The following is a 26,499-nucleotide window of genomic DNA, read 5'->3' as shown; positions in this document are numbered from 1 at the left end:
CCCCCCCCCCCCGGCCGCTGCCGCTGCCCGGCAGTGGATAAACAGAGCAAAGTGAAAGGAGTCTCTTACCAGTTAGAATTTTTAACAATCATAGCGAAAGAACAAAGAATCTGTTCCTCAGATTGAAGGTGCTCCCAATTAAGGTTTCCACCTACTTCCTCCCTAGTCAACCACGTCACTACCGCGTCTTGCAACCTGATCTCGCAACCACTGTACTTTCTGAGCAGCCACCTTATCTGATCTCCTTGACCTTAGGCTGAGCAGATGGATGCTTTCCAGTGAAAGAAAGTCTGTTAACTCTCTCACTCTTCCAGTTCTTCTTCTCCTAGCTGTTCATCACCCAGTTTTTCCCCAACTTCTGCCTTCTGAACTATGCCCCTCTGCAAACCACTGTTCCAAATCTATACTGTCCCATGGCTCCTGGGAAGATTCAGGATCCTGGTCAGGGGGAGGGGAGGCTCCCACCATTCCTCCTCAGCACCGTCCCTGGCAGTGAAACACAACTGTGCATGAAAGGAAAGAGGGTCGGTGTCCCTTCTGAACTCAGATATGCATTCCGGCCTTCCTTTCATGAAGGCACCTTGAGGGCAGCTTCCCCACCCACCCCAACCCTCCTCACCTTGATTGTTTTTGTCTGTAGTTTGAGCCCATTCAACGTGTTGATTGCTTTATCAGCATCGTTGGAGTCAACATAATTGACAAAGCCGTAGCCTAAGCTCTGCCCTGGTGGGGAAGAAGAAAAAGAGGTTACAGTGGGTATAAATAAAAATTTATTATTATTATTATTATTATTATTATTATTATTATTATTATTATTATTATTAAACTGGTTTCAGCTCTAGCCTGTGCCAAAGTAGCAACTCTTCCATCAGCTATTAGAATGAGTGTGATTTGAAAAGTAGTCCCAGAATCCCGTTTTGGACTAACAGGAGCATTAGACAACAAATTAACATTAAACAAAAGCACTACTAAAAATCAAGCTACTGATCGGAGGGGGCCTCTTTTTATTTCAGCAGGCACAGACACTTATTAATAGAAGCAGCAGTTCGTAAGCAGCAGTCCCTAGTCCAGAAGGCCTTAATAGAGAAATAAGTGGGGACTCAAAGAAAATGTGTTGGGTCTCTGGGCTGCTGCTATTTAGACTTCCCACCTGTTCAGAGATTACGCAGGGGTTCCGGGGTGCGTGTGAGGAACGGCTCATTATTTCCTTGGTCACTTTTGTGAAAACACACAGCGCTAAGGTTTCTAAGCACAATTCAAAGTGTTGGTGCTGACCTTTATAAAGCCCTAAACGGCCTCATCCCAATATACCTGAAGGAGCGTCCCAACCCCCATCGTTCAGTCCGGACACTGAGGTCCAGCTCCGAGGGTCGTCTTCTGGTTCCCTCGCTGCAAGAAGCGAAGTTACAGGGAACCAGGCAGAGGGCCTTTTTGGTAGTGGTGCCCGCACTGCGGAACGCCCTCCCAGTAAGATGCCAAGGAGATAAAGAATTACACAGCTTTTAGAAGACATCTGAAGACAGCCCTCTATCGGGATGTTTTTAATGCTTGATGTTTTTATTATGTTTCCAAACAAGCTGTGAGCCACCCAGAGTGGCTGGGGAAAACCCAGCAAGATGGCCGAGGTATAAACAATAAAGTAATTATTAAGGGGATCATACTTGTTTTTTAAACCTCATTGCATGCATCCGCTGACTTTAATCTCCACTTCCAGGTTGCTATAAACCATCAGGGCAGATATAGTGAACCCACAAGCCAGATCAAACTGTGCAGCCTTTGAAGTGGCTCACCACCACCCCGAAATCACAACACTGGGCTAGGATGAGAGGTTTAACCCACTCCACCCAGCCCAAAGTTGCAACGGGGCAATGTCTGCCCTGCAGCAGTGAGCTTGGTGAGGCTTAAAGCTTCTCCACCAAGCGTCTATGCAACTTCCGGTGTCGCGCAGCTGCCGATCCCGGATTTCTCCGCCGGGTACTTGGCAGCTATGACCAGCATCCCTCTGTTGAATATATGCTTTATGGACCTAATAGGTATTTAAAGTCATTTGCACATGTTGCCATGCAGAATGTAGGCACCCTATATATAGAAATGAGCAAACCCGTGATATTTTAGGGAGCAGGCTAGCAGGCGGGGTCCACGACTTATATCATAGGAGCCTACACAACACAGAAACACTGTTGCTGTATGTAGGGTTTTTTTTTAATCTTATATTTTGGAAATGTACATTCAGTTTTTCCCCCTTTAATCATGTTGGGGGCCCCCAAGAGAGTGGGGCCCTAAGCTATACCATGTTTAGATTATATGTAAATCCAGCACTGAGCTTGTGTGTGGTGAACCATATGGTTGGTGTGTGGACGTTAACCACATGACCCTCATCTGCGCATGCTGCCATGCAGTCCTTGGAGGTCAAAAAAAAAAAAAAGGTTAGCCACCTCTGGGTTAGGGCCTCAAGCAGGCCAACTGCTTCCCCGCACCTTTTCTTTTCCCCAGCTAGCACCCTCAGCATTGATGGAGGCTACTAAGCAGGCTCAGTCCTCCTTGAGCTGCTACCTGGGGAGTCTATTGCGGAATTCCGAGCACAATTCAAATTGTTGGTGCTGACCTTTAAAGCCCTAAATGGCCTCGGTCCAGTATACCCGAAGGAGCGTCTCCACCTCCATCATTCTGCCCGGACACTGAGGTCCAGCACCAAGGGCCTTCTGGCGGATCCCTCGTTGCGAGAAGCCAAGTTGCAGGGAACTAGGCAGAGGGCCTTCTCGGTGGTGGCGCCCGCCCTCCCAACAGATGTCAAAGAGGAAAACAACTACCAGACTTTTAGAAGACATCTAAAGGCAGCCCTGTTCAGGGAGGCTTTTAATGTTTAATAGATTACTGTGTTTTATTTTTCTGTTGGAAGCCGCCCAGAGTGGCTGGGGAAACCCAGCCAGATGGGTGGGGTATAAATAATAAATTATTATTATTATTATTATTATTATTATTATTATTATTATTATTAGGCAGAAACTATTCTGCCTGTAGGTGGCCCTGTTCCACTGCCAAACTGACAGATACAGGACCACCCAGTTCAGCATTTGATTATGCTGATGACAATGACTAGCTGGGGGAATTCTCAGAAATGTTCCTCACATGCTGAAAAGGAAACCGCCTCATCTGCTTAAATTTTGAAATTTAAACTGAGAGGTGGTTTGCCTTTTTTTTTTAAAGTGCTGCGGACTCTTAAGCAAAAACTTCCAAGTAATACTATGTGCACATTCTCTCCCCCCCCCCTCGCAGCTTTGCTAATGTCACAACCAGGACAATGGTTGAGTTTCAATCTGGGAGCCTCTCACAGATGGGACCACAGCTCACAGCATCTTTGCCTGGCAGTTTTGCAGGCTGGAGCAGAGAGGAGCTGAGAGCCCATCAGGTCCCCCCACCTCTATGGCTTTAAGTCAGGGGTCAGCAAACTTTTTCAGCAGGGGGCCAGTCCACTGTCCCTCAGACCTTGTGGGGGGGCGGACTATATTTTGAAGAAAAAAAAATATGAACTAATTCCTATGCCCCACAAATAACCCAGAGATGCATTTTAAATTTAAAAAAACACACACACATTCTACTCATGAAAAACAAGTTGATTCCCGGACCATCCGTGGGCCGGATTTAGAAGGCAATTGGGCCGCATCTGGCTCCCGGGCCTTAGTTTGGGAACCCCTGCTTTAAGGTAACAAAATGCGGGGGCTTCCAGCATTCAGGCAAACCAGTATAAGGGTTCTATTAGAAAAGTGTGTAAGATCCGCTGATGTATAACAGAAAATGCAAATTGTAGCGCAGCACTTTTTAATTATCTAACAAGATTTTGTCAATTTTCTTTTTTTGATTAATTAATATCAAAATCAACCGTGCCATGAGCTTTGTGCTGCTGACTTCGCAAAAGTTAAGACATCCTAGCAAAAGCTGCACCTTCAGACACAGACCGAAGATGCCTTCAAACTGCATAATTACCAAAATGTTAGACTTGCAGGGGACAATCTCAAGAGTTATAGATTTTTATATATGAGATTATACAAAATATGCCTCTGTGCTATAAATAATTCAGATTTCATTTGATGTTTTGTACAGCTCAAAAAAAAAACAATTAAAATAACATATCCAATTTGACAAATGTTATTAATAGAAACTCCAAGGTCTATCACTTTAATGCATGAAACAGCAGCTTTAAGATACCCAGATTTCAGTGCCTGAATTAATGTTAACTGTAATTGTAGAAATTACATTTTGCCCTATTTGCCTAAGGGCAAAACGAGATATAGCTTGCATTTCCCAGCATCTTTTTGATTGCCCAGGCTGAGAGCAGCTGCAGGGGCGATTAGGATTGTGGCAAGTGGAAGGAGGGAGGGTTTTTAATCCCTTCCCATGTCAATTCTCTTGATGCTAATTTCCCCCTCCCCCCCTGGAACCATCATTAGTTGTAGAAGAAAAATTAATAATAATAATAATAATAATAATAATAATAATAATAAATTATTTATATCCCACCCTCCCCGGCCAGGGCTGGGCTGGGCTCAGGGCACCAAATATAAATTACAATAAAACATAATAGACAAAAACAGTTAATTAAAATACAGCTTAAAATGCAGCCTCATTTTAGTAGTAGCCCATTTTAGTAGTAGCCCATAGATCAAAACCATAAAGGGAGGAAACATCAGACATTCACTCGAGCCAGCTATCCATGCTGGTCCGTCCTACATGGGCCAGCAAAAAAGCCAAGGGAAGATTTATATACTAAATCCCATATAAGGGGTCAGAGTGATTCTAAGCCGAAGGCCAGGCGGAACAGCTCCGTCTTACAGGCCCTGCGGAAAGATGTCAAATCCCACAGGGCCTTAGTCTCTTGCGACAGAGCGTTCCACCAAGTTGGGGCCAGTGCTGAAAAGGCCCTGGGCTCTAGTTGAGACCAATCTAACCTCCTTGAGGCTCGGGGCCTCCAAAGTGTTGTTATTTGTTGACCAAGGTCCTCCGCGGGGCATACCAGGAGAGGCGGTCCCGTAGGTACGAGGGTCCTAGATGTTTGTATATTAGTAGTTTGGGGGGGAGGGGTGAGCAATTTACATCAGAGAAATGGAATCGGGGACAAAGGGTTGAGTCCTCATTTCTTGCACCACAATCCCAATCCTAACTTTTATCCCCCAATGGCCGCTTATGTGTTTAGGAAAAAATAGAAAAAATTATAAACTACTCAATAAAAAAGAAATATCCAAGCAGTGTATATGAAATAATATACAATATTTATTAACAATACACTGAAACAAGCATATGTAGCTATGTTTTATGTCTGAATAGGCTTGCTGAAATTAAAAAAAAAGTTTTTAGCACGTGTCTACAGCAGTATGGCATGGGTGTCAACAGGCAGTGAGTTCCAAAGTATTGGTGACGCCACGCCAAAATATCAACTCCTCATGAATTTGAAACAACCATCTGGGCCCTTGGAAAAGTTCTGCAGATCAAAATGGTTAAGAAGGCACATATGGTCTATAGTCCATGCCGTGGACTATGCAGAGATGGCAAAACTTGACTGGAAAACTCAGAAACCAAGAGGATAAAAACTTTATAAAAGAATGGGAGAAAATTGTAAGTTAATTAGGAGACCACTGTAAGCAGATGGAAAGATTAACAGGATTTTGATTTCACTTGTAGTTTAACAATTAACCTGGACTATATTAACATGGGGCCCCCCAATATAGTCTATATTAACATGGACTATATTAACAATTAACATGGACAAAAACATTTGAAAAATTGGAGTATGGAAGAATATGCAGTATTAAATGTTTATAATAGGACGCCATGGAGGGGATGGGGGGGGGAGTCCTGAGATTCGTAGGTATGTCTTTATACGGAAATAATAGTAGTAATAATAATAATAATAATAATAATAATAATTTATTATTATTTGTACCCCGCCCATCTGGCTGAGTCTCCCCAGCCACTCTGGGTGGCTCCCAATCGAGTATTAAAACAATACAGCATTAAATATTAAAAACCTCCCTAAACAGGGCTGCCTTCAGATGTCTCTTAAAAATAGGATAGCTGCTTATACCTTTTGACTCTCTGTTTATAACTTTGTATTTGTAAAACTAATAAAAATGATTTTTAAAGAAGAGGAGGAGGAGGAGGAGGAGGAGGAGGAGGAGGAGGAGGCACACATGGAGCAAGGTGATTCTTCTGAGTAAACTGGTAACAAGCTTCTAAAAACTTCATCTACTATAACATGAACCCCCAAACTTGGCCCAGTAACAAATTAGTAGGCAGTGCAGATCTTTGAGCAGAAGTATAATTTGCTGGCTGGATCTCACCCCTGCCAGCAACTATGCTGCAGCATTCTGAACTAGTCCAACCTTGAAATCACCAACACCTGGACTCCTCCTGTGCCCAAACTTTGGTTGCAGCAGTCGTGTAAACGAAGCTGGTAAAAGATGCTCCTAGCCACCGAGGCCACCTGCGTCTCCAGGTAGATTCAGGAGCACAGCCGGACTGCACATCTGCCCCTTCAGAAGGAACGCAACCCTGTCCAGGTCAGGCAAAGTTCACAAACATGACAGCCGCTCACCCCCAGAGCTCTGTCTTCCCCGGAGTCAGACTTTGTTTATTTCTCCTCATCCAGTGCACCACTGCAACCGGGCACTGGTCCAGGGTCTGCACAGCCTCTTCTGAGTCAGATGTGATGGGGAAACAGAGCTGAGTGTCCTCGGCACAGTGATGGCACCCTGCCCTAAATCTGCTAATGACCACTCTCCCAAGTGCTTCATTTAGATATTAAATAGCACTGGAAACAAAACAGCGTGGCTTTCAGGACGCCTTCTAAATCCTGCCCGAGGGCAGTCCGGGAATCTACATAAGTAGAATGGGGCATAGGAATTCGTTCATTATTATTTTTTCCCAAAATATAGTCCGGCCCCCCACAAGATTTGAGGGACAGTAGACCGGCCCCCTGCTGAAAAAAAATTGCTGACCCTTGTCTAGTGCTGCTCTCCAAATGAACACTCAGAGGCAGGGAGCAGAACCACTGTATAACAATGCCCACAATATAAACCAACAGAGCCATTCCAGGGGGATACCATGGTCCAAACGGTATCAAAAAGCCAGAGAGAAATTGAGAAAGAGAGAGAGAGAGAGAGAGAGAGAGAGAGAGAGAGAGAGAGAGAGAGAGAGAGAGGTCACACTCCCCTTGTCCCATTGTTAATAAAGGGGCAATCAATTGGGGCAATCAATTCGTTCCCATGACTAAGTCTGAATCCTGATTTGAATATGTCTGTACAGTCGTACCTTGGAAGTCGAACTGAATCCGTTCCGGAAGCCCGCCCAACTTACAAAACGTTCGGAAACCAAAGTGAGGCTTCTGATTGGCTGCAGGAAGCTCCAGCCATGGAAACCCCACTGGACTTCCAAAAACAGTTTGCAAACCATAACAGTCACTTCCGGGTTTGCAGCGATTGGGAGCCAAAACGTTCGAGAACTAAGCTGTTTGAAAACCAAGGTAAGGCTGTATTATCCATGAATGCCTGAACTTGCTCCACCGTAACCATCTACCAGCTTCCCTAAATAGGGGCTGTTTGTGGCTAGGTGGTAGCTAGTTTGTCCAAGCCAATGGGTCCAGTACTAGTTTCTCTAGAAGTGGCTGGACCACTGCCTTCTTCAAGGTGATAGGGACCACCCCATCATGCAGCAAAGCATTAACCACACTCTGGACCCAACCAGTCGTAGCTCAACTGCTAGAGTTAGTAAGCTAAGAGAAACAGGGATCAAGGGGGCAACAAGGCTGGGCAGAGAGCTGAAAGCACCTGTAAGTGGAAGGTGATCTCACCACACATCAAGGGTTGACCATCGGAACCTGCCACAAATGCAGAGTTAAAGCAACTTTATCATCAAAATGTGCAGCCAGTTGGTCTCAAGCAGGTTCTTGAGGGGCTCTAGGGTCTTTCCCTCCCAGTGCGAGTCAGCAGTTCCAAACTGCACGGAAGAGCTCCAGCGATGAGCTGCTTGAGGCACAAAATGCATCTTCTCCAATGCCTCGTAGGCAAAATTATGCGCAGTAAGTCTTCGGCTGACACCTCCAGGAACCTTTTGCACCGCTTGAGCTCTAGACTTTGTCCAGCCTGATTCATAGCCCGCAGCTCCTCCAAATACCAGGGAGCATACTGGGTTCCACAACACCGAAGAGGACACTCAGGAGTGACTGTGTCTCATCTCACCGTTCCACAATGAAACCAAGGCTTGGACAAGATCATCGGCCTTCTCTGCTGCTAAGCTCCCCAGAACATTCAGGAATCCATCGGTTTCCATCAGACTTCAGGGCAGACCCTCCGAATGGGCCCACCGCAGTTGCAGGGGGGAACTGCCATCACCAACCCAAACTTTACCAGATGGTGGTCCGGCCATGACAATGGTTTGCCCTGCACACACCCCAACTTCAGGCCACGCCTCGCATCACTCTGGGTAAAGTCTGTAAATTAAGGGCAGTGTGTTGGACCGATGGCCATTTGAGACAGCCCCATGGTGGTTGGGGAGGTATAGTTAGACCTATAGCAGCCTCTGTGTGGCTATTAAAGTCACCCAGGGCTTCCAACACCATGCTAGAGATCACTTTGGCCAACTCAGTCGGGGAGGCTGCTGGGCAGAAAAGTGTGCTCCCCTGGCCCAAAACCAGGTGCAAGGTCCTCTAAGCCCGCCTGAAGATCAATAGCTTTTTGGTAAAGGGGATGGAAGTCCTATGGACGATGGTGACACACAGACCCAGATTCTCTAGTTGGGCCAAGGTGGCAGAGCTGAGTTGGTCAGACCCACCCAGCTCGCCCACCCAGGTCTCAGTATGCACACCAAGTCGGCCCCTACATCCACAATCAAATGGTGGTTAAGCATGGTCTTATTACAGAATTAAGTAGTAGCAATGCCCGATGACAAACCTAGACAGCATCTTAAAAAGCAGAGACATCACCTTGCCGACAAAGGTCCGTATAGTTAAAGCTATAGTTTTCCCAGTAGTCATGTATGGAAGTGAAAGCTGGACCATAAAGAAAGCTGATCGCCGAAGAATTGATGCTTTTGAATTATGGTGCTGGAGGAGACTTTTGAGAGTCCCATGGACTGCAAGAAGATCAAACCTATCCATTCTGAAGGAAATCAGCCCTGAGTGCTCACTGGAAGGACAGATCGTGAAGCTGAGGCTCCAATACTTTGGCCACCTCATGAGAAGAGAAGACTCCCTGGAAAAGACCCTGATGTTGGGAAAGATGGCGGGCACTAGGAGAAGGGGACAACAGAGGACGAGATGGTTGGACAGTGTTCTCGAAGCTACGAAGATGAGTTTGACCAAACTGTGGGAGGCAGTGCAAGACAGGAGTGCCTGACGTGCTCTGGTCCATGGGGTCATGAAGAGTCGGACACGACTAAACGACTAAACAACAACAAAATGCCCGATCAGAGAGTTCAGCCCATAAGCGATCAGGTACCGGTACTTTTGGAAGCAGAGCAGCTGAGAAGCCAAGCGCCTAGACCTCTGCCCCAGATGGTAGCCAACCCCTCTTTCCAAACAGCAGCTCCCCTTACCCACGACGACCAAAAATAAAACCGCGCAGAAAGAATGTTGGGCAATGCTTTCAGGCACCTTCCATGGCAAGTTTAGTTCTGCCCCTAGAGCAACAGACAGCCACATTCTGACACTCAGTGGGCAAGAAGAAGGCCCACTCCCATTGAAGAAGGTTGGTTTCTATTTAATGACGGTGGTGTCTTCCTGCCATTGTGTAGGTTGCCTCTCAATACCTTTATCACCGCCATGTGTGAAGGGGTACATCCGAGTTCACAATCGAAACATTTCAACTACGTAATTGGCACTAAACACACATTTCCCTGCTAACTTGCTTGTGACAAAGCTCGTACTTTGTGAATCTAAATCTGGAATCTACATGACAGTCCCCGAGGGAGAAAATGACTGGCATTCACTATAAAATATGCCACCCAGTCCCTCTTTCTAGTTTTTGAGATCTTTTTTTTTTAATTGAGAAAGTATCTTACTAACTTTCTGGACTGCCCCTTTCAACCTGCTGCTATTTCCAGCAAGAGCACATTCATTCTGCATCCATGAAACGACTACAGGTCAGGAACAGATAATTTACAGTACGTCAATCCATGAGTGGCATGTTAAGCTGGTTGAATTCATGAATTTAGCAAGAATGACAGCGGTAATTAGGAAGGGCTCAAAACAGAAACTTAAAGAGGAATGGAGGTATGTGGAAGAATATCTGTGTAAAGAAGGTATAAATGCAAAACTGGTGATTTGCTTAGACTCACAAGAAAATAAATACAGAGTTAGGGTATTTAAAAGAGATAGACTTTAATTATATTAAATAAGGAAGAAGCTAAGTAAATGTAACATATTTGAAAAGGGAAGCGATATTAAAATGAATGGAAGTTGTTCATCTTTTTCTTTTTTCCTTTTTTCTCTTTCCTGCTTTTTTTTCTTTTTTCTTTCTCTCTTTTTTCTTATTTCCTTGTTAGTTTTTTGTGTTCCTTTATATTTGGGTGGAGTTTGATACGCTTTGATATGCTTTGATATGTTTAGTTATGATTTGCTATATCCATGTGTGCGTTTGTTTGATTTGTGAATGTTTTAATAAGAAATACCATATATTCCGGCGTATAAGACGACTGGGCGTATAAGACAACTCCCAACTTTTCCAGTTAAAATATAGAGTTTGGGATATACTCGCCATATAAGAAATACGACCCGGCGTATAAGACGACCCCCGACTTTTGAGAAGATTTTCCTGGGTTAAAAAGTAGTCATATACGCAGGAATATACAGTAAAGCTTATTTTAAATCTTTTTTTAAAAAAAATTACAGTCAGGATATTTTTCTTATTATTAAAGATTTTCTTGGTTTACAGAAATATGTGCAATGTTGGGCAGAACAATCCAATGGGGAAAGGGGGGGGATGAATTTGTGGTGCAAGAACCACTAAATCCAGAACTCTCTGGGCTCATGCCAGAAGGTGGCAGGGGGCAGAGTTTTCTCCTGCCATCCTGCACTGCTCCACCCGTTTTGTGTTTTTCCTTCCAGTGGTATCAATCTGAAGGCAAACGGCGGCATATCCAGGAAAAAAGCAGGCTTTAGACTCAGCGAATCTGAAGTCTCCCTCCAATACCCACCTTCCCCTCCTCTCTACCGCTGCAGCACTGGTGGTTGCAGAAAAGCAATGCCGCTACAGCGAGGCACCTCTCTCTCCAACTGCAGAGAGCTCCACTATACCCTACTGTTCCTGGAACACCCTCCCAGGGAACTTAGTTTTGCACCCTAAAAATACAACCACTTGCAATTCCAATGTACTTTCCATGCCCTGCTGACCCAGTTGTATCTCAGCAATGCCTGTCAGTGTGCATGTGCATCCTTCCCTTAATGCTATAAATTCTCTGTCGATATTTCAGTTTTCTTTTATTAAACTTGATAATTTACTTAAAAGTTAGATTTTGCCTGGATTTCTAAGTATATACAGTGGTGCCTCGCTAGACGAATTTAATTCGTTCCACAGGTCTTTTCTTATAACGAAAAATTCATCTAGCGAATCCCATAGGAATGCATTGGATATTTTTTTTTGGATTTTTTTTTTTTTTGCCGGTAAAGGTAAAGGGGCCCCTGACCATCAGGTCCAGTCGTGTCTGACTCTGGGGTTGTGGCGCTCATCTCGCTCTATAGGCCGAGGGAGCCAGCGTTTGTCCGCAGACAGCTTCCGGGTCATGTGGCCAGCATGACAAAGCTGCTTCTGGCAAACCAGAGCAGTGCATGGAAACGCCGTTTACCTTCCCGCCGGAGCGGTCCCTATTTATCTACTTGCAGTTTGATGTGCTTTCAAACTGCTAGGTGGGCAGGAGCTGGGACCGAGCAATGGGAGCTCACCCCATTGCAGGGATTCGAACCGCCGACCTTCTGATCAGCAAGCCCTAGACTCTGTGGTTTAACCCACAGTGCCACCTGGGTCCCTCTTTGCCCATAGGAACGCATTAATTGAATTTCAATGCATTCCTATGGGAAACCGCGATTCGCTAGACGATTTTTTTCATAAAACGAATTCGTCTAGCGAGGCAACCTCCGCTCGAAAAATCCTTTTGTTAAGCGGAAATTTCGTTAAGCAGGGCATTCGTTAAGCGAGGCACCACTATACTACATCTTCTGAGTTATGTGACTGGTCACACACTGCCAAGGTGTTGCACAGAAGCTGAGTTTTGGACTAATACTAGCAAAGAACAGAACTCGACTTCGAGCCAAAAAATAATAATTGCTAACTGTGCTTAGCTAGGGCTTCCTTCTTGCTTTTATAGAATGTTGGTAGCGACACAACAGGGGGATACATTATATACTAAAACTAACACTAAAAGTATTAAACTTACCGCGTGTAATACTCTAAGAGAAAATATGATGAAAATGATGTACAGATGGTATCTTACACCGGTAAAATTATCTAAGATTTATCACAAACATGATAATAAATGTTGGGAATGTAAAAAAGCAAGAAGGAACCTTCCACCATATGTGGTGGACTTGCCCCCAAGTAAGAGACTTCTGGGAAAAGATTTATAATGAATTGAAAAAAGTGTTGAAAAACACCTTCGTTAAGAAACCAGAAGCCTTCTTACTTGGGATAGTTAGAGAGGAAATACCCAAGAAAGATGTTACATTTTTTTCTGGATGCCACAACAGCAGCAAGAATATTATTAGCCAAGAATCGGAAGAATGTGGAATTACCAACGATGGATGAATGGCAGAAGAAGATGATAGAATTTATGGAACTGGCAGAGCTAACTGGGAGACTCCGAGACCAGAGGGAAGAAGTGGTGGAAGAAGATGGGGGGAAATTTAAAGTGTATTTAAGAAATAAACATATTATTGGAAAGAATTAATAGAAGGTTAGGAGGTACAGGGAGGTTGTAGGGGGGGAAAGGTTTAGATAAATATTGATATTGAGGTGTAGTTATAAATAAACAGAGTGTGAGATTTTGTGTTATGATATAAGATAAGATTAGAAAAAGAATAGTTATATGGTAAACAAGGTATAAGATTTAGAAATTACTAAAGAGGATTTACAATGTAACGCAGTTGGAAGGGACATGAAGAAGTCACCGATATTAGAATAGATATAAGTTGAAGTTTTGGAATTTTTGTTTTTGTTTTTGTTTGTATTTTTTGTATTTTGTATTTTTTCTATTTTGTATTCTTTGTATTTTGCTTTTTTTGTATTTTGTATTCTGTATGTTTCTGTTTCTGTGTCTTTGTTTGTTACAAAATAATAAATATATTTGGAGAGAGAGAAATTGCTAACTGTGCTTAGCTTGGGCTTCCTTCTTGCTTTTATAGAATGTTGGTAGCAACACAACAGGGGGATAGGTTACATGCTAAAACTACCTAGAAACAGTAAATAGAAGTTATCACATCTGGATCTGAAGGGAGGGGAGAAAGAAAACCCCGGATGTCAGCAGCCCAGACTTGTGACAATCGCCCTCCTGGATTTGGCAATTAGATTAAAGGGCAGTTTTTGGAGCAAGCACAGGGAACTGAATCAGGTCAGTGGGCTGGAACCAGATCTTCTGCAAACCCCATGAGCCATTTTGACAGGAGGATGAAGCTGCCCACCTGACAGTCACCTGATGTCACCATTATGTCAGGTGAAGCATTCCCGTTTGCTGATATTCTGCATGCTGTACAGTTTGATTACAAACTGTACGGGCAGTTTGCCAGCCACAGACAATCAGCTGACCTTGGAAAGCGTGCAAACCCTGCTTCCGGCAAAGATCTTCATCTTTGCCTTCCCCACACCTGATGTCTTATATGATGTCAGGTGGGAGGCAAGTGGCCATGGCCTGGGGATAACAGCCTTGCAGGCTAAATTAGGATCCCCATCAGGCCTAACTAGAGTACAGGGTGTGCAAAGTTTAAGTTCAAATTTCTGCTTAATTTGAAATTCACTGAGTAGCCTTTGATAATCAAGATGGCATATCTTCCTGCGCAAAGGAGGCCTCTGGGATAAAGGTGTGCTACAAAAGTCCTCTTGGCTTCATTTGTTCCTAACATCTGCAAAAGGAGAAGGCCTCCTCTCTGGAAATACGGTCAAAACTCGGTTGTCGAACATAATCCATTCCGCAAGCCTGTTCGGCTTCGGAAATGTTTGACGACCAAGGTGCAGCTTCCAATTGGTTGCAGGAGCTTCCTGCACTCAAGCGGAAGCCGCGTCTGACATTCAGCTTCTGAAAAACATTTGAAAACCAGAACATTTACTTCTGGGTTTTCAGCGTTCGGGAGCCAAAATGTTCCAAAACGGAGGCGTTTGGGATCCGAGGTTTGACTGTATTTCACATGAAAGGGTAGCATGCAAACTAAATGGTAATGGTAAAGGGACCCCTGACCGTTAGGTGCAGTCGCGGATGACTCTGGGGTTGCGGCACTCATTACTGGCCGAGTGAGCCGGCGTACAGCTTCCGGGTCATGTAGCCAGCATGACTAAGCCGCTTCTGGCGAACCAGAGCAGCGCATGGAAACGCTGTTTACCTTCCCGCCGAAGCGGTACCTATTTATCTACTTGCACTTTGACGTGCTTTCGAACTGCTAGGTTGGCAGGAGCAGGGACCGAGCAACGGGAGCTCACCCCGTTGCGGGGATTCGAACCACCGACCTTCTGATTGGCAAGCCGGAAGTAAATAATAATAATAAAAACAAGTAGCTAGTTCTGAGGACCGGATGGCTTGAAACCAGACTATTTCTTTATTCAGTTGTGTACTTGAACCTCAAGACAATGCCCCCCCCCAAACGAGTCTCCGCTCCTCCACATGCAGCTGCTGGGTGAACTTGGGCTAGTCACACTTCTCTGAAGTCTCTCAGCCTCACTCACCTCACAGAGTGTCTGTTGTGGGGGAGGAAGGGAAGGAGATTGTTAGCAGCTTTGAGACTCCTTAGGGTAGTGATAAAGCGGGATATCAAATCCAAACTCCTCCTCTCTTCAAAGGGGGCTGTCAAATTTACTTGCTGCACAAATGTGCTGAGAATTCAGACACAGCTTTGCCATTTGTAAATATCAGGTGCTCAAATCTGACCTTCCCTCTTAACGAACACCAGCAACAAGCCAATGCAACAGGTAATCTGAACTGGTACCTCAAGGTCTGGTTTCAGTAGCAGCCTGTGGAGCTGCCCTCCCAACCTTGGCATCAGTATAGCTTACCCAAGTTGGAGACAGGGAGTGGGAGAACAGCTTTGGCGTCAGGGCTGCATGGGGCACATCATCACGAGGTGCCGAGGTGCCCAGGCAGTCACAATCTCACTGCCACCCTGTGATGCCCCGGCCCCTGGTAAACTGCAGTTTTAATACCGGTGTCAGGAGAAAAGTTCCATGCCACCACATGGTCTGCTATTGTCTCTTTTCATCATATTCCATCCACAGCTAACCTGTTATTATCATTATTATTATTTTAAGGGTGAATCGCGATAGTAAAAGGAAATGACGACATGGCGACATTTAGGAAGAACTTCCTGACAGTAAGAGCTGTTCGGCAGTGGAATTTGCTGCCAAGGAGTGTGGTGGAGTCTCCTTCTTTGGAGGTCTTTAAGCAGAGGCTTGACAGGCATATGTCAAGAATAAGGCCTGGAAATGATGCCTTATGAGGAACGGCTTAGGGAGCTGGGTATGTTTAGCCTGGAGAAGAGAAGGTTAAGGGGTGATATGATAGCCATGTTCAGATATATGAAAGGATGTCATATGGAGGAGGGAGAAAGATTGTTTTCTGCTGCTCCAGAGAAGCGGACACGGAGCAATGGATTCAAACTTCAAGAAAGAAGATTCCACCTAAACATTAGGAAGAACTTCCTGACAGTAAGAGCTGTTCGGCAGTGGAATTTGCTACCAAGGAGTGTGGTGGAGTCTCCTTCTTTGGAGGTCTCTAAGCAGAGGCTTGACAGCCATATGTCAAGAATGCTTTGAAGGTGTTTCCTGCTTGGCGGGGGGTTGGACTGGATGGCCCTTGTGGTCTCTTTTATGACATACCAAATCCTGAGAAGCACAAATGCACTACAGTTCCAGGCCTGCGATCCATTCGCCATCTACAAAGAGCTCCTTAGGCTTAAGGCTTCCACGACAAACAGAAAAGCTCAATTCATGTACCACAACAAGCTATAAATGAAATCCCCACCACCCTAAGCGTAATAACTGGCCTGCTAGATCAGACCAAAGGTTCTTTTAGCCCAACATCCTACTACTGTAATAAGATGCCTCTGGGAAGCCCACAAGCAGGGCTGGGTGACTATAATGCTCTCTGCTGCTGCTTCCTATTAACTGGTCTTTAGAGGGATGCTTCCACTGGTCTGGAGGAGCAGTCAGCGAGGAGGAGCACAGCTACACAACCAAACCCACCTGGCAGATGAGTTCCTGCCATTTGCCAAGGAGGATCAGGGAAGGGATGCGGGCCACACAGTGCCAACCTTCCTCCTCCTCATAAGTGGCAGTCACTTTGCTACCAGGAAGCCGTCCACCACCACTACTGAGTGCTCCTGAGATTTCATATTGCCCTTCTTCCTAGCCACCGAAAAATCCCCATGGATTTCTCTAATCCCAGTTTAAAGCCATCTAACCGGGTGCCCATTGCCACTTTTTATGGCAGCAAATTCCAATAATAATAATAATAATAATAATAATAATAATAATAATAATAATAATAATTATTTATACCCCACCCATCTGGTTGGGTTTCTCGAGCCACCCTGTGTGGCTCCCAACTGAATATTAAAAACACAATAAACCATCAAACATTAAAAACTTCCCTGAACAGGGTTGCCTTCAGTTGTCTTCTAAAAGTCGGATAGTTGTTTATTTCCTTGACATCTGATGGGAGGGCATTCCACAGGGCGGGTGCCACCACCGAGAAGGCCCTCTGCTTGGTTCCCTGTAACCTCACTGAGTGAAATGCCAGAAGGCCCTCGGAGCTGGATCTCAGTGTCCGGGCTGAACAATGGGGGTGGAGACGCTCCTTCATGTGTACTAGGTCGAGGCTGTTTAGGGCTTTAAAGGTCAGCACCAACACTGGGAGCCAATGTAGGTCTTTCAAGACTGGTGTTATGTGGTCTCGGCGGCCACTCCCAGTCATGAGTCTAGCTGCATTGTACAAAGAAACACTTTTTCTTTTGAACACCTGTTGCTGGATTTTTTCACCTTTCCCAGCAACACAATATTACTTTTTAAAGTGGACTGGCCAGAACCATATACAATATTCCAAAGTAGACAGTACCCTAGATTGACATACAGGCATTACAATATGAGCAATTTCATTTTTGTCTCTGTTTGCTAAGCTAGGAACCGCAGACTCAAAGTTAAGAGGGTCAAATCACTCCAGGATGCTTGGGAGTTGTTAAAAAAACCCCACAAGATTAGAAGCTCAATGGGAGTGTGTACCACAGATCAGGAAAGGTACCATGAGGGTCAAACAACCTATTTAAGGCAAGAAGGGCTTCTTAAAAAAAAAGTCTTGGCCAAAAAAAGGTAAGAGAAAGTATTTTCCCCCATGGCATATAGTTAAAGCCACTGGTTTAAAACCCACTAAGGCAGGAGGGTCTACCACATTCTAGTATCATCTGCAGTGAAGTGTAGGTGGGTTCCCACGAGGCAAGACACAGTAATAACAGCAAGAACCTTTATTGAACTAACAGAACTGGACAACTGGGGCAAAGCGACTGCTTATATACATTTTTGAGGGCCTGGGCCACTCCCACTCCTAATGTGATTGGCTGTCAAAACTTCCAAGCTGCGAATCATGACTCAGAGCTTAAGGGACAACGACAGAGGCCCAAATCTTGAAATGTTCTGTGATTGGATATCATGTATCGAATCAGAACACAGGGGCTCAGAATCCTTAGTCCAGACTCAAGCTCAGGCAAACACAGACCACTGAATACATAACAAGAAGGTTCTTCCAAATGTTTCGTCTAAATCCTTAGTCCTGTAATCTGGAGAAAGAGAAAGCAGGTTTGTCCAATCTTCTATGTAACAGTAACATTTGAAGATTGCCCCCTACTTCTCTTTCCACTATGCCAAACACATCCACCTCCTTCACGGGATTTGGGTCTCCAGGCCTCTTTTTCCACACCTGCCGCCTTATGGCGTTGACGTCTTTACCGAGCTATCTTCCACCATTTCAGGTTAAGTCACTGCCACTTCTGACTCCATCACTGTACATGGAGTTTTTGGAGTTCTGTTTGCCCCAATGCACCTCACTTTACGCTATCCCACTCGCCATTTTGGTTGACCATCAACTCAGTTTGAATGGAACCAGTTGGAGCTCTTCAAAAGATGCTTGGTTTTTTTATTATTATTATTGCAGGTATTATCATACTACGATTTGTCGTGACATCTGAATCAAACCAGAGCCAGGATCTCTCCCTCTCTCTCCCCCCCCCCACTACCATATTGTCTTACCTGTGATTTTGTCTCTAACCAGCTTGCAGGATTCAATCTCTCCGATACTTCCAAAGAGGCTCTTGAATTCTTCCTGCGTCATGTTCTGGGGTAGGTAGTTGACTATGAGGTTAGTTTTGGAGTCATCAGTGGCGCCGTTGGCACTAATCAGTGGCCCATTGGGGAGGGAACTGTTGCTTGTGGGACCATTGGACACTTGGGTCTCCATTGTGCTGATTATCTGCTGAAAACAAGAGGGAGTGAGGGGAGGGGGTTACTGTTATGAAAGAACTGAAAGCAGAACCCAACAATCAGGCTTGGGTGTTTCTGCTTGCAACTTCAGGGATGCCGGGATGGGAAGGGTCAGGTTGGCCATAGGTTGGCCTGGATGGATCAGAGTTCCTGTTCTGATCCACCCAGAAGCTCCCTTGAGAAGCTTTGTTTTGTTGGAGAGGCATTTTGCCTGCTGGCTACTCAGGTAGAAGAAGAAGAAGAAGAAGAAGAAGAAGAAGAAGAAGAAGAAGAAGAAGAAGAAGAAGAAGAAGAAGAAGAAGAAGAAGAATAGTAGTTTGGATTTGATATCCCGCTTTATCATTACCCGAAGGAGTCTCAAAGTGGCTAACATTCTCCTTTCCCTTCCTCCCCCACAACAAACACTCTGCGAGGTGAGTGGGGCTGAGAGACTTCAGAGAAGTGTGACTAGCCCAAGGTCACCCAGCAGCTGCATGTGGAGGAGCGGGGAAGCGAACCCGGTTCCCCAGATTACAAGTCTACCGCTCTTAACCACTACACCACACTGGCTCTCTTACCCTACTGAGTCAAGATGTCGGGGATGAATACATGTGAGGTGCAGCACACAAAAGGCATTCTGCAACTATTTACCGTATTATTGAATTTGCACTTATTTTTATTTATAGCCCATTCCATGTCAAGGACACAGGACAGGAGACAATACATTAAATCACAAAAAAAAATCACCAAATTACACCGGTTAAATTGCATATTCCCTGGTCACCCAAAGCCCATTTAAACAAACAAAGCAGTATTGTTTTTTCAAAGACTCAGAGTTGCCCGGGAATGCTGGAGTTGAGGATAGACATGGAGAACACCCTTCCCCATTAATAAATGCACCAGCCATGAAGAAACGTCGGGTCAGATGAGCCACATGTTTGCTTCCTTACACACACACAACCGAGGTTATCAACCCTGCTATAACCTTGTGGGATCTGAAACACCGAGCCATTTGAAAGCCATTTGCAACACAGGGGTGGAACAGCAGGTGTATGAAGCAACGATTTAAAGGTGGAGGGAGGGGGGAAGCCTTTGAGCATGTCAACAGTTCCGCAGGCATACAAAATATGCGGAGGGGATTCCACTGATCCCTAAACGAAAGTTCCTGGGATGAGTGCGTGGAATACAGGCAAGAAGAAAAATCTCCCCATTGGTCATGTGTATAGGCTGATCCACATGAAGTAGGAGAATTTCAAACTATCCCAAAGTACCTCTGACTGGCAGAGAGAGAGAGAGAGAGAGAGAGAGAGAGAGAGAGAGAGAGAGAGAGAGAGAGAAGAGAATACTACTGCACCAGAATGTCCTGAACTTCCACACTGTCAGCCACAGCTCCCCATCCATCCATAGATATATCCCACATAGGGACACTGGTGGCGCTGTGGTCTAAACCACTGAGCCTCTTGGGCTTGCCAATCAGAAGGTCGGCAGTTCAAATTCGCTCGATGGGGTGAGCTCCTGTTGCTCTATCCCAGCTCCTGCCAACCTAGCAGTTCAAAAGCACACCAGTGCAAATAGATAAATAGGTACCGCTGTGGCGGGAAGGTAAACGGCGTTTCCGTGCACTCTGACACTCATCACAGTGTACCATTGTGCCAGAAGTGGACAAACACCAGCTCCCTCAGTCTGAAAAGCGAGATGAGCGCCGCCACAACCCCATAGTCACCTTTGACTCCTTTACCTTTTATGTCCCACATGCATACTGTAGATGATGATGATGAAGATTATGATTATTATTACCCCACCCCACTCTGGGCGGCTTCCAACAGAAAAATGAAATAATCTATTAAACATTAAACGCCTCCCTAAACAGGGCTGCCTTCAGATGTCTTCTAAAAATCTGGTAGCTGTTTTTCTCTTTGACATCTGATGGGAGGGCGTTCCACAGGGCGGGTGGGTAGCATAGCTGCCAAGTTTTCCCTTTTCTCACGAGGAAGCCTATTCAGCATAAGGGAATTTCCCTTTAAAAAAGGGAGAACTTGGCAGCTATGGTGGGTAGTGATATATATGTTCCCCATCACAACAGTCAGAAGAAGTCACATAGTCTTTGGCAATTTCATATGGCTCATATCACCATTTTTTCATTTGCATCAATGAATCCATTAAAATATGCAGTACACCAATTCAACAGTAGTATGTTGCCTAGAGTTGGGCATCTGCAAAACCATCCACCTTCTAGGCATTCTACAGGTGCCCCCCTCCAGCAATAGGGGCACAATTCAGTTTCCTCCTCCCACATCTGTCCTGATTTCCACAAAGCCTCTGCGCCCGGGCTCAGTTCTCTTTTGCCTTCTGGCAGACTTCCGTTCTGCAAGCGGTGCAATGGCGCCCTGTTAAACTATTGATCAGGCCATCGATTCTGCTATTATCCCCAGCTTCAGGCCAGGATCGCATAGCATCAAAGAAAAACGCTTCGCTGCCTGCAGGACCTGCCATTAATTCTGCTTCCAAAGACAATCAATGACATGCAATCTCACTATCAATACATATTCCCCCCCCCCAATGGCTTTGAGAACTCAGTGTCAAAAATCCAAAAATAAGAGAGGCAAAGGACTCAGGCTTGCAGACAGCACTCCACCATGCTGGTTGTTTGCACCATCATTTTTAACATCTTGAAATCAATACTAGGTGGGTTTGTTTCTCAGAGTACTGGTGTGCTGAGTCTCGAATGCTCTGACATGTGCATTTGTAATTTCACCACATCTTGGTTCAAGATACCTTAGGCTATATGATGAGAGACACACTGAGACTTCCATCCTGGGCCAATTGCCTTTAATATGCTCAAAAGCCCTGCATGAAAAGGATCCTTGGGATTTCAATATCCCATGTTGTTCTATTTTTGGTCGGACACTGTGGCCTCTCCAGACTGGGCGTTGTATTGGGGATTCTTGGCTCACCTCTCATCTCCCTCTTTGTGAAGCGAGTGGGTTTATGCTCTTTGTTTTTGTTCTTTAATCCTACGTACATAAAGCTGTCACGGCCAAGTGCTTTCTTTCAAAATGGCTCCGCATCACACAGCCTCGAGTCGCTCTCCCTAGTTCTGTGCAGCAGCAAATAATTTGCTGACCAGCCTCCACCAATGATTCTGCACAACACATGCAGCGTAAAAGCCAGGCACCCTAGAAGCAGCCGGCTTCCCTGCTTCGGTTTTCAACTCAACCCAGCCCCACCCTAAAGTATCACCAGCAGGAAGGGAAGAAAGCAGCACTTCCAAGATGCTGCACACAGAGCAGACATTACACAGTATTTAAAAAAAGGATATGATACCCGCTCAGGGCCGATGCGCATGTTGTGGCAGAGAGCATCCCCAACAGGAAGCGGAAGCTACTCAAAGCTCCCCATTAGGAGTGTGAGAGCTCTGTTTGAAACGCTGCTCATGGCATTTTTAGGTGGCCACCTGAAATATACTCGGAGTCGAGAGTGAATTTCATGCTCTTTATTCAGCTCGTAGTCATCAAGGAGAAGAAGAATGCCCTTTTCCCAAAACCATCTGCTTATATACATTATTTACACAATGGGCCTTGCGTGATTGGCTACTTCAGGGCTACACCTGTGGGCCAATCAGTTTGTGGATTGACTTCTGCCAGCAGCCTGATTGGCTGCTCCTGCAGGCCAATCAGGTTGCGGATTCACTTCCACCTGGAGTTGGATTGGGTGGTTCTTGCAGACCAATCAGACTGCTGATTCTGGATCCTATTGTTCTATGATTCAGCTCAGTACATAACACCACCTCAAAATGTAATCTGTGAAGCGCCCCCAAAATATAGAAACACAGAGATATGAAGGAGACTTAACTGAATAGCAGGCAGCAGCAACTCATAGTCAGACATTTGTGTGTGTCTGTTGTCTTGTGAATAAAGCCTCAATATGCTTCAGAGGAAGCAATTCATATATGAAGAAAGGTAATCATAATATTTTTTTATTTAAAAAAAACCCAGGAAAACTGAAGAAAAATGGGGCACCCATTTCTTTTTATCATCATCAATCACCATCACCATCATTACCTTTCCCCCAGAGACTCAAGATAGCTTACAAAAAAATTAAAACAGCATGAATAAGAACACAGAAAGCTAAAAAAAAACATATAAAAAGTAATAGCTAAAAAGTCATTAAGCCGTAATGGAATTAAAACAAATCTATTAAACTACAGATAGTAAAAGCAGCACAGCTCTTTCGTTAAACTGTCACTTCAAAATAGAACCAGATGGGAGGGAGCCAAGTGTAGCTTCTCTGGGAAGGGAATTCCAAAGGGAAGGGAATGCGCTGGATTATGGAGAAAGCTAGAGAATTCCAGAAAAACGTCTACTTCTGCTTCATTGACTATGCAAAAGCCTTTGACTGTGTCGACCACAGCAAACTATGGCAAGTTCTTAAAGAAATGGGAGTGCCTGATCACCTCATCTGTCTCCTGAGAAATCTCTATGTGGGACAAGAAGCTACAGTTAGAACTGGATATGGAACAACTGAGTGGTTCAAAATTGGGAAAGGAGTACGACAAGGTTGTATATTGTCTCCCTGCTTATTTAACCTATATGCAGAATTCATCATGCGAAAGGCTGGACTAGATGAATCCCAAGCCGGAATTAAGATTGCCGGAAGAAATATCAACAACCTCAGATATGCAGATGACACAACCTTGATGGCAGAAAGCGAGGAGGAATTAAAGAACCTTTTAATGAGGGTGAAAGAGGAGAGCGCAAAATATGGTCTGAAGCTCAACATCAAAAAAACCAAGATCATGGCCACCGGTCCCATCACCTCCTGGCAAATAGAAGGGGAAGAAATGGAGGCAGTGAGAGATTTTACTTTCTTGGGCTCCTTGATCACTGCAGATGGTGACAGCAGTCACGAAATTAAAAGACGCCTGCTTCTTGGGAGCTATGGTTTTCCCAGTAGTGATGTATGGAAGTGAGAGCTGGACCATAAAGAAGGCTGATCGCCGAAGAATTGATGCTTTTGAATTATGGTGCTGGAGGAGACTCTTGAGAGTCCCATGGACTGCAAGAAGATCAAACCTATCCATTCTTAAGGAAATCAGCCCTGAGTGCTCACTGGAAGGACAGATCGTGAAGCTGAGGCTCCAATACTTTGGCCACCTCATGAGAAGAGAAGAATCCTTGGAAAAGACCCTGATGTTGGGAAAGATTGAGGGCACTAGGAGAAGGGGACGACAGAGGACAAGATGGTTGGACAGTGTTCTCGAAGCTACGAACATGAGTTTGACCAAACTGCGGGAGGCAGTGCAAGACAGGAGTGCCTGGCGTGCTATGGTCCATGGGGTCACGAAGAGTCGGACACGACTAAACGACTAAACAACAACAACAACAAGAGCAGCTTCCAAGAAGGCCGTCTTCCATGAAGGTGCCTGTAAGGGTGGGTGGGACTGAGAGAAGGGGCTCCCCCAAACATCTCAGCGCCCGAGCAGGGAGAAAATGGTCTTTCAGATAGCCTGGGCCTAAGATACCTAGGGCTTCACAGGTGATAACCAGAATCTTCTTCCAAAGTTTTGGGGTCACAACAAGCAGCAGAAGACATTGTGGGGCAGCAATGTTCACTTGACCTGCTTACCAGGAGGCAGTGGTCAGGTCAGGTCAGTGCGCCCCCCCCCCCACTTCACTTCTGGGAGTTAGCAATGCAAGGGGACGAACAGCACCATGCAGGGAGCCAGATTTGCAGGATCACCACCCTACAGTGATTCCCAGACATATTTTGTTTAACCACCACTAGTTCTGCTATTGCAGAAAGGTTACATCGGATCTGTAATTCCATCCTTTATAATGCAGATTGACTTGTTAAAGTATACTGTAACTTGTTTTCATCTTGGAAGTCAAGTCATGAGCTCCTTAAGGCTACAAGCCTAAAGGGCAATCCTGTGGCAGGTTCAGTCTGCAGTAATGCCCAGTGTATTCAACAGGATTCACTCCCCACTAAGCATGTTTCGGACTGTGGCTTTAACTACAGAGCAAGTTCTTATTGAACTCCATGAGACTTAATTGTGAGGAGAAGATATGCTGAATCAAAACCATGCCGCAGAGTATCAAGACTTGGCACTGTAAAAAGGTCGTTCTGGTATCACAAACAGGACTCTGGCAAAAGTAGAAATTCCAATTCAATGGGGGAAAATCCAGGCTAGCATTTCTTTGCCGCCGATGACATTGCGTGGCTGCTGTGAAGACTCTGCCTACCTGAGGAGCACCAAGCATTCCTCGTCTCCTTAGGCAAGATGTGTTCTTATGACCCAGCACCCTCCTCACTCTTCACTGTGCTCACTTTTCATTTCCAGAATAATTTTTAAAGCTTTGGAAGTCCAGCTTAAACAAAGCGGAATGTCAAATGCTTTTCACCGGAGACAGCATACGCAAGGGGGGAAAATAATCAAATTATTTATCTAACCAGAGAGAAAGAAATGGATGCAAGGATGGAGCTGGCAGAAGTAATTCTCCAGGAACATTAGAGCCTTGAGCGTTTATCCATACATTACCTAGCACGTAATCTTATGGTAACTGTGCGAGGTTTTTTTGTTGCTGTTTGTTTTTTCCTTTTGCCCCAGACATGGTGCAAAATTGCTTTCGAGCCCAGGATATGTTCTGTGGACAGAGATGCACCTGCAGAACACTGTGCTGTCCTAGAGATTTAAGAAAAATAAGCATTGCCTCCCTCCTGGATGCAAGATGTTCATTTGCAAAGGACAGCAGCAGGTGATCCGCTGCTCCTTCTTAATAGCTGTGCACAAGAGGGAGATTTTGTAATGCAGGGATGAGCAAAGCTGCAACTGCTGAAATTTCCTTTTTTGACATAAAAGGAGAGGAAGTCTTGCTGTCCTTTGCACCCAGCTACAACCAGGTTCAGGAAGGTTACTAAGTTGGGAACTGATGGCACGTAAGCAGCAGAAATTTGCATGGTCCTTTCATTTCGGGACAGGGAGTCAACTATGTGATGCAGTGATTTGAGTATTGGGTTTCAAATTAAAAAGCACCACCTCAAATTCCTACTTAGTGCTGAAGCTTGCTAGACCTTGAGTGTCAAGCTGCTAGCTCTCAGTGTCATCACTTGAGTTCTAAGATGGAAGCAAAGTTGTGCAGAAACGAAACAAGTGAGCAGAAGAGATGGCTAAAGTACAAACTCTGAGCTTCCTGTAAGAGTGGGGTACACATTACTATCATTAATCATCATTACTGTCAATTTGTATACCACCATTCATCCGAAGATCTCAGGGCGGTTCACCACTAGAAGGTTTGGCCAGTGCTTTTTTCCTGGGGGTATGCAGGGGTACGCATACCCCTAAACATTTTGTGAACCTTTGTACTTTTGTCCATTTACTGTATTTATTTCCCCCGATTTGAACTATAAAATGGTGGTTTTCTTGAGTCAAAAGGAGACATTTTTTTTAAAAAAAGGAAAAAAGCACTGGGTTTGGTTATACTGTAATATTGAAACAGCGTATAATTTGAAAGGCTCCAGGAAGGTCAGGCAGAAAGGAGATTAGGCAGGAAGGTCTTGGGGAGCTGTTAGCTCTCCCATTTTGGAACAGCTACCTCCTGTTTCCCTTCCAGACAAGATATTGTGCTCCCCCAGTTACCCACAGGCTGGGATCACACAGCCTAATCTGGTATCAGTTTCAAGCTCTGGCCCACTTTAGCCCTGCTAAGCCCTTAATTGGGATGATCCTCACTCTCTATCCTCTTTAGAGCCACACAATGAGATTTGCCCCCCTTACTCCCCCTCTCTTGCCAACAAACATATGTTGGCAGGA

The 26,499-nt window shown here is 45.0% G+C and overlaps 1 protein-coding gene across 2 annotated transcripts in view; it reads right to left on the bottom strand.

Annotated features, from left to right (window-relative positions):
• ELAVL3 (ELAV like RNA binding protein 3) overlaps positions 1–26,499 on the bottom strand; it is a 77,447-nt gene that overhangs the window by 14,492 nt on the left and 36,456 nt on the right. For both annotated transcript variants that reach the window (XM_088658687.1, XM_088658688.1), the window contains exons 2-3: positions 18,480–18,702; positions 620–723 (exon numbers count right to left, since the gene is read on the bottom strand). In XM_088658687.1, the coding sequence (XP_088514813.1) occupies positions 620–723; positions 18,480–18,702 (327 nt within the window). The remainder of the gene's footprint in view (positions 1–619; positions 724–18,479; positions 18,703–26,499) is intronic.

This window comes from Zootoca vivipara, chromosome 15 (assembly GCF_965207765.1).
Source record: "Zootoca vivipara chromosome 15, rZooViv2.hap1.1, whole genome shotgun sequence".
Taxonomy (NCBI): domain Eukaryota; kingdom Metazoa; phylum Chordata; class Lepidosauria; order Squamata; family Lacertidae; genus Zootoca; species Zootoca vivipara.
The sequence above is the reverse complement of the archived record's forward strand: the minus strand, read 5'-3'. Positions and strand labels throughout refer to the sequence as shown.